This window comes from Stigmatopora argus, chromosome 1 (genome assembly GCF_051989625.1).
Source record: "Stigmatopora argus isolate UIUO_Sarg chromosome 1, RoL_Sarg_1.0, whole genome shotgun sequence".
NCBI classification, from domain to species: Eukaryota; Metazoa; Chordata; class Actinopteri; order Syngnathiformes; family Syngnathidae; genus Stigmatopora; species Stigmatopora argus.
The window spans coordinates 16,592,629-16,604,758 of NC_135387.1; the positions used below are offsets into that span (position 1 = coordinate 16,592,629).

Genomic DNA, 12,130 nt, shown 5'->3' on the forward strand with positions numbered 1-12,130 from the left:
TCATTTCAAATCACTCAATTTCCCACAAAACATCAGTTCAGTGTCGCTTCCTAAAACACCGCGAGCATCATAACTGAACGTCATCGGAAAAAATAACTTGGACTTGGGTAGATTAGTATTATAGATCGAGACGTGACATTGTTGTCAAAGAAATGAAGGTTCTAATCGAGGGTGTATCATGAAACTTAGATCTACGAATTTTACATGGTAAGTTTAATATTACGTCTCATTTTATTAACAGATTACTGTGGTATTTTAGAATGTATGGCGGCCCAGCGAGTGGTTAGCGCGTCGGCCCCACAGCTCTGGGGTCCTGGGTTCAAATCCAGGTCATGTCCGTCTGTGTGGAGTTTGCATGTTCTCCACGGGTACTCCGGTTTCCTCCCTCATTACAAAAACATTCATGGTAGGCTCCTTGTACCCTGCGATCGGCTGGCCCCTGATTCAGGGTGTCCGCTGTCTCTGGCCTGGAGACAGCTGGGACTGGCTCCAGCACCCCCCGCGACCCTAATGAGGATAAAGCGGTTCAGAAAATGAGATGAGATGAGATGAGAAGAGATGAGATGAGATTTTAGAACTTGAACATGCACTTACATGCTGCTGTGCACCTATTTTCCGAAGACGAGCAGTTGTTTCCTTCCTTGCTGTTAATGCTTTCACATGGAAGCTACAGTGACCACTGAGAAATCCAGCTTTCCAACTAATTTCAGAAGCTTAGGTTGTTTATCTAAGTGAAAGAGACAGCATTTCATTTTTCTTATGTCTAATAGTGGAGAAAACATGAATAAAAGCCAGGGCTTGTTACCTTAGCCAGCCGGCTCGATAAGCCTTTAGTATTTTTTTTTTGCTTCTGCCCATAGTTGCCTGGGATAGGCTCCATCCCTTGTGCAGATAATCTGTATGCAAAATGAAATGAAATACTTTGAGAAATTATATTTTAAATGAATCTGTATTCATTTACACAGTTTGTCATACAGTGGATGACAAGCCATACAAACAGAATATAAAAAGATTTCCCAACATTTTTTTGCAGATAAGCAGGAAACCAGTGTCTGAAATCATGAACAGAGGGTGGTATGTTGGCCAAGAGAAGATTTGGCCCACAACATCTGAACAGGACACAAGTTTGACCAAAGCGTGTACATTATTTTCCAAGTCCGGTTTGGTCAACCTGAATGAAATGCTACAGCACATAAAATGTGATGTAGAGAAGAGGCCAATTCCCATCCGACCGCCATTTCCCAGAATGTCAACGCCGAGTGTTCGGAACCGGCATACTTCTTTGTGTGAAGCCATTCCAAAATCCATCATCCGACAACGTTCACTGTCTCTCCCTCCTACCACAGAAAAGAAGAGGAAATGCAGAAATATTGGCGTACGATTTATTGACTCCCTTGGCTTAGACCTGGAGAATATAAAGCTTTTTAAATCTGGAGATGAACCATCCATACCACATCACGTCAGCTTTAAATTACTGATGGGAGCAGAGTTGGCAAGTGGAAACCATTTGGAGATATCTTTGCCCTACCTAAAACCCCTTTTTGACCAACAAACCAGTCAGCAACCAGGATTTTTGCATCGTCTCTACAAACACAAAGTGTGTCTAGAGAGAGTCCTGGTTTTTGAATTTTGTGTCATTGGAATTGCCCAGGTGCTCAACCTGGATTTTGAGAAAGATGTTACCGCTCGCTATTCGTTCACAGAGTGGAAGAGCTGTGCAGAAACGAAGGCCTCGTGGGTCTCTACCAGCACTAAGATCTGTGAAGGAGATAGTGAACTCACATGTGATATGTTCCGTTTCCATTTGCCTGTCCCACCATTCCTGCAGCCTGGCGCAATGTTGGAATTTGCCATCAAGTACACAGTTTGTGGAGCTGAATACTGGGACAACAATGATGGACAAAATTACAAGTTAATTTGTCGTAGCTACACACACACTGTGCCGAAAGAATGTGAGGATAGCATGGTTCACTTTTTTTAGTATGCTTACTGAAGGAGAAAAAATGAAAAGCACACTTTTGCGATGATGGCAAAGCACCTTTTTTTGAAAAATAGCTCCTACACTAAACCCACTTTAGTAATGAACTGACCATTGGTTAAATAACTAAATATATCAGTAATGCAGTTATACCTTTTTCAGATGTTGTCTTTTTATACTGCTGTGCTGCGAACAATAAGATTTATTAAAAAAAATCAGAATGTATGTGCTGTTTTTATGAAAAGCAGTTTGGTAAGTCACTTAAAAAAGAAAAGGCTACATGTCTTTCAATTCTTAGAGCAGTTCAATGTGCATACTAGTATTTGTAAAGATAAAAAATAAAATAAACAACTTCAGTCATGTTTTTTACAAATGAGCACGTTTTGTTTTATAAAGATATTAACGATTTTTTTTTACAAACAATTCACCTTCAGTAATAGGCCAGTAGTACTAGTACTAGTAGTAGCAGTGGTGGTGGTGGTATTGGGAGTAGTAGGCCTACAAGTAGTAGTAATAACTGAGATAGTAATTGTCAAGATAAAGTTTAAAGTGGCCCTGCGATCGGCTGGCCACCGATTCAGGGTATTCCCTGCCTCTGGCCTGGAGTCAGCTGGGATAGGCTCCAGCACCCCTGCAACCCTAATGAGGATAAAGTGGTTCAGAAAATGAGAAGAGAATTAAAAATGATTAATTAATACAGTCTTGTGTTATTTGTAAATACTAGGTATTAGAATGGTGATCATCAAACCAATCAAATGGTTTGAAATATTAAATATTGTATTTGAAATAATTGTTGTGCACTTCCTCCACATATTGTCATGGACTCAAATGGCCTATTTCTTCTAGTAACTGCCTAGGTTTGACAAACTAAAGCTATATAAAGGGGAAAAAAGTGTCAACTAAAAATAAATAAATAAACAACCCTTTTTTGCAGAATAAAATTCTTATATTATTGAATTAAAATTTCATGTGGTTGGTGGATATATTACGCGAACTGAACCAATGCAAAGCTGTCTGGGGTTTAAACGAAAAGTCTAAACTTCAGTGACCTGGATTCTATCAATGCGGGGCTGAGTAGTGAGTACACGGAATGTCCACATTTTGGTTTTGTTAAGTATTGTAGCACCTCGTTTTGAACCTTATTGTTTTATTTCGTTTTCTTTACCGCGGGGGTCTATATGATTAGCGGCAAATTGCCTCCTGCTCATTGGACAACGGAGTTGGTTTGCTACACCAGACCGGAGGACAAGACGAGTAGGGAACACTGCTTTTAAAAAACATATTACATTGTAGCTCATCGGTCGCCGTCAATGTTAATAATCTGGTAAGTAACATCTCTTTTAAGCGTATTTTTACGTGCTTCAAAATTATGCACTTTTGATGACTGGAAGTGATGCTAATCGTAGGGGGAAACGTTAAAGCTAGCTTGCACAAACCCTCGGTGTAATTCATATATCGCGTTACAGAGAAGGCTAATACATTTTTGTTACGCTACTTTATACGTTTAAATTCATATCCCGCCTAAGAAAAGTATTCAGATTCAGATTCGCCAAAAATGCACTAAAATGGGGTAAAATCAGCACTCATTGATGGAATACAATTACTGGTATCGTCTCAAATGTGAATATTTTCAATATTTTCATGAAATAAAGTCGTTCATTACTGGAGTTTACTGGAGCTTATCAGACATGACTACGGGGCTCTGCGGGTGATTTTCTCGGAGGGAAGATCTCATACGTGAAATTTGCCCCTGCGGTAAAAATTCAAAATTAACCTATATTGTACGACGATTTTTACGAGTGAATGCGCTAAATTAGGCTTCTGAACTTTGAAATGCCACTAAAGTGCTGTGCTGTTAGTTTATGCTCCCTCCTCACATATCTTTAACATAGGACCACATCCCACTGACTCACTTGAATGAAGATCTGAAGAATGGCGTCAGAGGTACAGTTTATTGTACTACTTTTATTTATTGTCATCACAATGTGTATTGCATTTTGTCACAAAACGGGGTGACAACTTTTATTCTGAAATGTTCCCACATGATGGCTGTTATGAGTAAAATTGAGGTTGTCAAGATTTTAAGATAGATGTAAATGTAAATAAAATCTCATGTACATTTAAAATAATTTCTGGATCATCCTGTTTTATGAGGATAGGTTGAAATTTTGATGAATGGGTGGATTTCATGGATGTTGTTTTATAACTAAAGTATTGATCCAAAGACGATTGCTTTTGACAACTTTTGTTGTTGTTGTAAAATGCACAAGGCATTTCACTTTCCGGTGCCCATCATAAAACAAGAAGCAAAGAACAACGCTGCATTAAGCAGGCTCAGTAAAACTCATGAAACAACATGTTAGAACTCCCTGATGAACGGTGGTTAAAGGCACATGAATCAGGAACACATCGCTGTATTTGCAGTTGGAGAAAGCAATTACTGATGCATTGATCAGTCGGAATGTGACAGCTCTGAGAAGATTCCTCCAAAACACCACAAATGAAGCTGTCAAATGTTCTGCAGATTTTCTCAATAATCTTGATTATCTCATCAATCAGGTTAGTCCTTTACTTCCTTATAATGGGGGCTGTGGTGTAGTTGCTTGATTGTTGTTATTGCTTTTTTTAAAATCAGAGCTTGAGTGAAAAAGATTGTCATACTGCCAGTGATGCTCTCACAGTCATCTATAAGTTGGGGAAGAACCTGAAATTTTCTATGGGCACTCAAGGAATTGCAGGAATGATAGACCAAGGATTGAGCCAGAAGATAAGTATATTCATTCTCAAGGTCCTGAGCCATTTTTGGCTATATATACCAGGTAGAACTGTTTAATATGCTGTGTGTGTTTTTCTTGGTATATATTTTTTTCTCACCACATCCTCTGTATGAACTAATATTCACACACTATAACCTGTTACATTCCCATATAAAGCCAGAAAATATACCTAAATTGTGTCAAATTGTGCCTGAATTGTTAAGAAATGAAGTATCAACAGTCATGGTGTTATTTGATATACAACACTTGTTTTTGAAAATAGATTAAACGCATAGTTAGGTATGCTTTTGACTCTGACAGAAAGCTGCATACGTTGGTGCAAAGTTTAGCATTCCCTTGCGCTTTGAACGAGACTTTACGTTGTTCCAGCAATACTAGGATGCTGAAAAAAGTGCCATTAAGTCCCTAACAGCACCCTCTTCGTTGGCTATATAGGGGGGGAAAAGACGAGAGCGCACAACACTTTCCAAAACTCCCAAGAGTGCAAAAAAGATGAGCTATTACTCCCTTTCATGAGGCATCCCAAAATCCATGCTGAGATTAATTGGTCAATATTGGACCAGAGTAGGAATCCAATTGAAACTATAGAAGACCAAACTTGCCATATCTTGTAAAATGCCATGCTGGATTACCCTAGTAATAGTGTCATCATCAGGCTGTTGTGTCAGTAAGGCAGTCCCCCCCCAAATGAATCCCTATTCATTATTTCTACCTAAATATGATAGAAGCCACCACAAAAACCACCTTAAATTATTACTGAGGTTTTTAGAGGGCCGTTTTTGCCATATTATTTTTGATCGGTTACATACGTGAAATAAATCAAGAGTCCCTTTAATCAGATTTTCGCACATGTGCACATGGTTCAGTGGTTTGACAAATGCAAACAACTGTGGATTCTGCACGGACCGCAGTGGGATCGGTCTTTGTCCAGACTCTCAGAGGACTTCTTTGATTCATTAATGGTGAGCTTCTGACGGAATAGTCAGTATAATATACTTCCACAAATTCAAAGGCATGTTGTTAATTCATTGGATTTTTTTGTGTGACAGATGGTCCATAAAGCATGCAAGGATGGTAAGAGTTCAAATGTCCATAAAAACATATTTATTTACTTTTCTTTTAATGAGTGTGAAGTCATATTTATTTACAGGAATGTTTGGAATTCAATTCTTCCTGTTTCACATTGGCCAATTGGTAAACGATGCCAGAATTTGCATCTTCATCAGAAAAGAGGTCTGATTTACCACTTTTTATGACCTTAAACATTGCTGTTGAATGTAATTAATATCATATCCGCAGGCTATCTCCACATTGAACATAATTCTGAAAAAAGTCCCGGCTTCACCTGAAGGGGAAAAGATCCTGACCTCACCAGAAGCCTCAGATATGATGTAAGTATGTTAAAATTATTTACGTTAAGTCTTTTTACTGTTATGTCACTGTTAAATTTATCATATTGCAGGACAAACCTGGCTGGTCAAATAATGGAGTGTGGTGGTACCTACTGTTTGAAAAACCATATTTACCAATATTTTGTTCTTTAATTCCTAAACAGTCAAAAATTTATAACACAATCTGTTTGTATCAGATTACGACATGCAGGTTACTCTGATTGAGTTACTATTCCGGTTGACTACGACTGATCAAAGGCGCAAGCTGTGTTCTCACTGGTTCAGCCAGTCTCAAGCAGCAGATGCCTTTTGTCAAATACAATCTTTGGAGTTTGAAGTGGTAAATTTGTTTTAATATGACACTGTTTCTCAACCTCTATTGAGCTGAAGCAATATTTTTTCATTATATAACATCTTTCAGCAGTGCCAGTGCCTGTATGATCACAGAACTGAACAAATTTACCTTAAATTTACCGACTTACAGATCATAAAGTGCCTTATTTTTTGGGGTCAGACCGCTGTCAAAGACAAAAATGATGGTTAAAGTAAAATTGGATGATTTACAACAGAACACCTGATGATTTCCACAGCTTGCTAGTGGTTGGGAATCACCACATTTTGATTATGCAAATTTACAGTTTATAGCACTTTTCTTATCAACCTGTTTAATTTTAGGATTGTCGTACATTTCTGACCTTCATGAACGGATTACAAGGTAACAGTAGAAGGTACGGAAAAATTAAAACATCTTTCCAGCAAGTGTTCTCACAATTGAATGTATTTTTAATAAAATATGTATATACATTTTTTTTAAATGAACTGAAAATAAGCAGAACCGCTCATTCTCACAATGGTGGTGGGGGGTGCTGGAGCCTATCCCAGCTAACTACAGGCACAAGGACAACCGTTCACGCTCACATTCATACCTGGGGGCAATTTAGAGTGTGCAACCAGCCTGTCCTGCATGTTTTTATGATGTGGGAGGAAACTAGAGTACCTGGAAAAAAAACCACGCAATCCCGTGAAGAACATGCAAAATCCACAAAGTGAGGACCAATCTGGGATTGAACACTCGACCCCACAAATGTGAGGCCAGTGCGCTAACCACTTGACTGTCACGCCACGTGTGACGTCAAACCATCGCTCAATTTTAAGAGACGTAAGAGAGTTTGACTTGCGCTAGATTGCAATTACAAACTTTAACTCTCACTGTCACTCTCATTTGTAACTTTTATGCATCACATCAAAAACAAGAAGTGCATTCAATTTGCTCTGAAAATTAATTTGCACCCAAAGTTTGAGTAACCTGTATTTTTTTTGTATTTTGTCCTCTACCACAGAGTGAAGTCCTTCCCATGTTTGGAGGTTTACCTGGATGATTTTAAGGTCAGTATCTATTCATCTTGGTTGAGAACAACCATATTGATAGGATTGTTTCATTTATGGGAAGTGGTATTTAATGCATATTTGTCAAACAGTTTTTCATAATCATTCTTGCTCATGCTTTAGCTCCTGATGCCATCCAATGACAAGCTGGACAAATTCTGGATTGACTTCAACCTTGGCAGCCAAAGCATTTCTTTTTATTTCTCATTTGCTGATGAAAAGTCTCCGGTATGTCCAGATTGAAAGGAATCCAAATTTTACATTTTATTATTACATAAAATATTTGCCTAAGCAGTTGGTTCGTCTTTTGCAAAAATACACAAAACGAACAATTTGAAGAATTTTGATATTTATGAAAATTAGTAATCCTTTTTATAAAAAAATGACTTGGGCAATTATTTTAAGAGGGTGACGGTATGTACATCTGAATGATTAATTGCCATCTCCCTGTAGACAGGTCTCTGGGATTCAATCTGTATCTCTGTGAATGAGCTCCACAGTTACAGCCTTACAGGTACATTACATGCACTTAATGACCTAAAATATATAAGATAAGGCATTTTGATAGTGAACATTTTATTATTTTGATCATAACAAAGAATAAATGTAAACAATCATCATATTAAAAAAACATTGACTTTAGTGCACGTCTTTCGCACAAACAGTGAAAAAAAGTGGATTACAGATATTAACTTGGTGGAGTTTTTTGTTTTAGTCTTCTAAAATATAATGCACGCACAGCTACAAGTCATTAAAAGTTAGTTTGTATGCAGTCTACGTCTATGCTAAAATAGCAATCACAGTTTTTCACTAACCCTTGATTATGTAGAAGAAAAATGTACTTCATGGTTCTTTGTTTTCTTGGAATACTTTGTGGGAGTTTGACCCCCAACACTCCTCAGGTCACACAAACTCAGCTATTTTTGATAAATATATTTAAAAAGGGGGAAGATGTGGAAGGGGAAGAAGGGATTCCACCTGAGCTTATTCATGTTTCACTTGTATACATACTTGTGCCCATTCCCCCCAGAGAAGGGAACAATACAAATTTTACAGTTACGGCTCTCTGAAGTGGTCATGACTGGCAGTTTGAAAGGATCAAGCATCACCATTATCTTCTGCTCCACTTTGGACATCCTGCATACTGTTTGTAGCATCTATGGACACAAAAAGGACAAGGTGGAGTACTGTCAATATGCACATTTTAATTGCACTACCAGAAATGTATTCATAATGTATAGATTGTAATTACGGATTGGGTGGTTGCCTGTAGTACACAGAAACGCCCTTTATTTTTTTGGTGAGAATTATAACTTGGGGAAATATCTGGGGAAATTAATGAACAAGTTTTCTTCCCCTGCAGAGCACAATGAGAAAGACATCTGTTGCAAATATGGCACTCAATGTCAATGTTGAGCAAGACAACTCCCAGGTAAACACGTCACTCAATAATATTTGTAACACAAATAGTCAAGAGTGCAAATCATTTTACTCCCTGTTAAATTAAACAGGTGGCAGTTTTTTGTTGGTTTAATTTTTGTTTGCTTGTTTTTATTCAAGCCAATTCAATTAGTGCATGCACATTGAAACAGATCATTTGCGTGAGAGTAGCGCCGCGCATAGTGGGCAGGCGAGGTCGTGGCAGAGAGCTGAACCGAACACTAATGCAAGTCTGCTCAGCAGGGGCATCGTCCACCAATATTGTGACATTGCATTATATGCAAATCTTTGCAAGCTTTTGGAAATACAGTAAATTAGATAGCTACTTTGCTAAAAGACACCCAATCTAGTCCAATGGGTGGGCTGGGAATGATAATTCAGTGATTCTATGTAAGACAGACATCCTATTTGAAGAATGCTGTGTTGTCACTGCGACAGAATTGTATCAGAGCAAGTCCACTGTCTTTTGGTGACAACAGCACAGACACTGCCAACTTTCTTGGAACATATTCACAAGCGACTTTTTTGTTCTTTAGAAAGTATTGCACTTTTGTATAAATGATTCCTCAATTTTTATAATTTTGTATGCAGGTCACAGCCAAAATGATGCATCCTAAATTGACTACCTTGGAAAACAGCAGTTCAAAAGGTCACGTATTTATGATCTTTGATATTTGTTTGACGACTGTATCATTAAAGTGGGAAACTGAAAATTTTAGAAGATGTAACTATACTTAATTGTGGTTTGGTAATCACTTTTTTGAAAGTATGGAACTTGATTAAACACTTATTAAATATAAGGAACAGCGATACCGCCAAAGAGCCATTTGTTAGTGAATACTATCTATAGAGTGAAATATTTAGGCCATGAGCAAAGGCTTCAAAAGCACCACATGCAAAAAAAATTAAAGGGTAATTGTCAAAGTAAGCTTTAATTGGTATTTGGCTACATCTGATTATTAATTTAAGGTGTACCCTTCCTTTTAATAATCATAATAATATGAATGATTTTTTTCTTTGTGTCAGACAATCCAAATGAGAACAAAAGGAAACCATTTCTGAAGAGTTTTATGGCTTCGGATGGAAAAAAATTTGCTGCCATAGTAGGACAAAAGACCTCTGATAATAAAACTCTCAAATATGGAATGACAAAGCAGGTATGGTGTTACTCTGAACCTTTTATTGACGTAGGTAATTCCTAAATGGTCATGGAATTAAAACTTGTGACACTGTTGCTACGATGTCTAAATCTAGACCACATTTGCTGTGTCTCATTACGAATATTTTCTCCTTTTCGATTGTACGTTATTAGACCATTATTTTCTAACATAAAAAACTTTGGGCGGCCCGGTAGCGCGTGTGGTTAGCTCATTGGCCTCACAGCTCTGGGTTCCTGGGTTCAAATCCAGGTCATGTCAATCTGTGTGGAGTTTGCATGTTCTCCCCGGACCTGCGTGGGTTTTCTCCCACATTCCCAAAACACGCATGGTAGGCTGATTGGACACTCTAAATTGCCCCTAGGTATGGGTGTGAGTGTGCATGGTTGTCCGTCTACTTGTGCCCTGCGATCGGCTGGCCACCGTTTCAGGGTGTTCCCGCCCCAGAGTCAGCTGGGATAGGCTCCAGCACCCCCTGCGGCCCTAGTGAGGATAAATCGGTTCAGAGAATGAGATGAGATGAAAAAACTAGTGAAGTTTGTTTACTTTTTGCCTGTTCGGTAAATGTTTATCTTGTTCGGCTCGCAGCTGTAAGCACATACTATGTGATTGACTTGGTGACGGCTTCTCTTTGTTTGCTTGTCTGACAGATACTCATAGGACAGGGTACCGAGCAATCTCGGGGTAAGTGATTTTCAGGCATTTTAGTCCCATAAACAGTAATGTGTGTGTATTAAGAAACATCCTTCCCTCACGTATTTTCTGACAGAGGATTCTTTTGTGCCTGACACACTAACTGAGAGAATCATGTAAGCATGAAAAAGAAACTTCATAATTTATTACTTTTGGGAGTTTATAGGATATATGTGATAAGCATGTACAACTATGTTCAGGTCTTGGAGAAACAAATTGTCAACAATGGAACTACCGTGGCCTGTGCCAAAAAACAATCCACTGTCACACCATGGTAAGGAATGTGCAAACAATATTTGGTGTCATTCCGAAAAGCAATTATTATTAGTATCAAAACTACTAAATCTTTGATTTAAGGTTTAGTTTTTGTTTCTAAACAACCCTCTGATTTTCTAGAGCAATTTGCAAATGTTGCAAAGAAGCCACAGGACCCCAAAGAAAAAATCTCGAGGAGCTCACATGATTTGGAACTACATACTCCTAAAAAGATAACACCCCGGAGGAAACAACTTGACAATCCAATGAACAAAGATGGGCATTCATTGATGGGAGCTTCAAATGGGAAATCTACATCAACCAACCAGAAGAAAAATTCAAATGCTGGGGTATTCTGCTTTTGTTATAAATACTATGACACAAGATGCAATAATAATTTTCTTCCTATTTTAGAACCTTTAAAATTTCATTATACAATATCTTCTTATTATATAATCGTAATCATAATAAAATAATATAAACTTTTGAAAATATGAACCAAAAAGATTTTTAGAGCTTCAGGCTAACCAATAATAAGCACCATCAGTCATATTATGAGCGAATTTGAGTTTTTGTTTAATATGTGGAGTTCAACATTAAAATATAAAGTAAGAACCCTTTAGTAACAACAGGTGAAATTTGAACAATTTTATTTACAAGTCATGTCGCCAGAAGATGCCACCATTTAAGATCATTTCTTCCCACTATGGCAGCAGCACAAAAAGCTCTTTGGGGTACGGTCGTTGGTGAGGCATGCAAATATTGCATCCCCTAAAATCGTCTCAAATCAGCCAACAGGGAAGACCCATTATGAGTGCGTGCGAGGAGTATACACCAAGTTTGAATGGATTGTGATGTAACTGACATTCAAATACACACTCAGTGTGCAGACCCTGAATTAGGACCCAGGCAGTATGTACGTGCATTGGTTTAACTGTCTTCACAATATGGCTGCACTCGTAAGCAGTTTAATTTTTTACGTTAAAACATTTTCTCCAATATCAGAGGTCTGAGAAATTCTCAATTTGCATTTTTACATGAGGGTCTTTTTAT

The 12,130-nt window shown here is 38.0% G+C and overlaps 1 protein-coding gene and 1 long non-coding RNA gene across 8 annotated transcripts in view; one reads left to right on the plus strand and one right to left on the minus strand.

Moving 5' to 3' along the window:
* On the minus strand, positions 1-1,313 carry LOC144076152 (uncharacterized). Its single transcript, XR_013300751.1, has 3 exons — positions 806-1,313; positions 595-727; positions 1-507 (listed from the first exon to the last, which is right to left on the minus strand). It is a non-coding gene; the product is annotated as an uncharacterized LOC144076152 (long non-coding RNA).
* The window catches only part of sycp2 (synaptonemal complex protein 2), a 21,610-nt gene continuing 9,527 nt past the window's right edge, over positions 48-12,130 (plus strand). For 2 of the 7 annotated variants that reach the window (XM_077603699.1, XM_077603730.1), the window contains exons 1-22: positions 48-207; positions 3,871-3,922; positions 4,403-4,537; positions 4,614-4,745; positions 5,613-5,717; positions 5,805-5,829; positions 5,906-5,988; positions 6,055-6,146; positions 6,218-6,252; positions 6,344-6,486; positions 6,822-6,874; positions 7,487-7,532; positions 7,656-7,760; positions 7,986-8,046; positions 8,563-8,711; positions 8,896-8,964; positions 9,564-9,620; positions 9,992-10,129; positions 10,780-10,813; positions 10,899-10,938; positions 11,023-11,096; positions 11,219-11,427. In XM_077603699.1, coding sequence (XP_077459825.1) covers positions 3,911-3,922; positions 4,403-4,537; positions 4,614-4,745; positions 5,613-5,717; positions 5,805-5,829; positions 5,906-5,988; positions 6,055-6,146; positions 6,218-6,252; positions 6,344-6,486; positions 6,822-6,874; positions 7,487-7,532; positions 7,656-7,760; positions 7,986-8,046; positions 8,563-8,711; positions 8,896-8,964; positions 9,564-9,620; positions 9,992-10,129; positions 10,780-10,813; positions 10,899-10,938; positions 11,023-11,096; positions 11,219-11,427 — 1,797 coding nt within the window. In that variant the 5' untranslated portion in view covers positions 48-207; positions 3,871-3,910. Of the gene's footprint in view, positions 208-1,803; positions 1,953-2,914; positions 3,056-3,164; positions 3,303-3,870; positions 3,923-4,402; positions 4,538-4,613; positions 4,746-5,612; positions 5,718-5,804; positions 5,830-5,905; positions 5,989-6,054; positions 6,147-6,217; positions 6,253-6,343; positions 6,487-6,821; positions 6,875-7,486; positions 7,533-7,655; positions 7,761-7,985; positions 8,047-8,562; positions 8,712-8,895; positions 8,965-9,563; positions 9,622-9,991; positions 10,130-10,779; positions 10,814-10,898; positions 10,939-11,022; positions 11,097-11,218; positions 11,428-12,130 lie in introns of those variants that run through there. The other 5 variants (XM_077603707.1, XM_077603720.1, XM_077603741.1 and 2 more) reach the window with 5 other exon arrangements.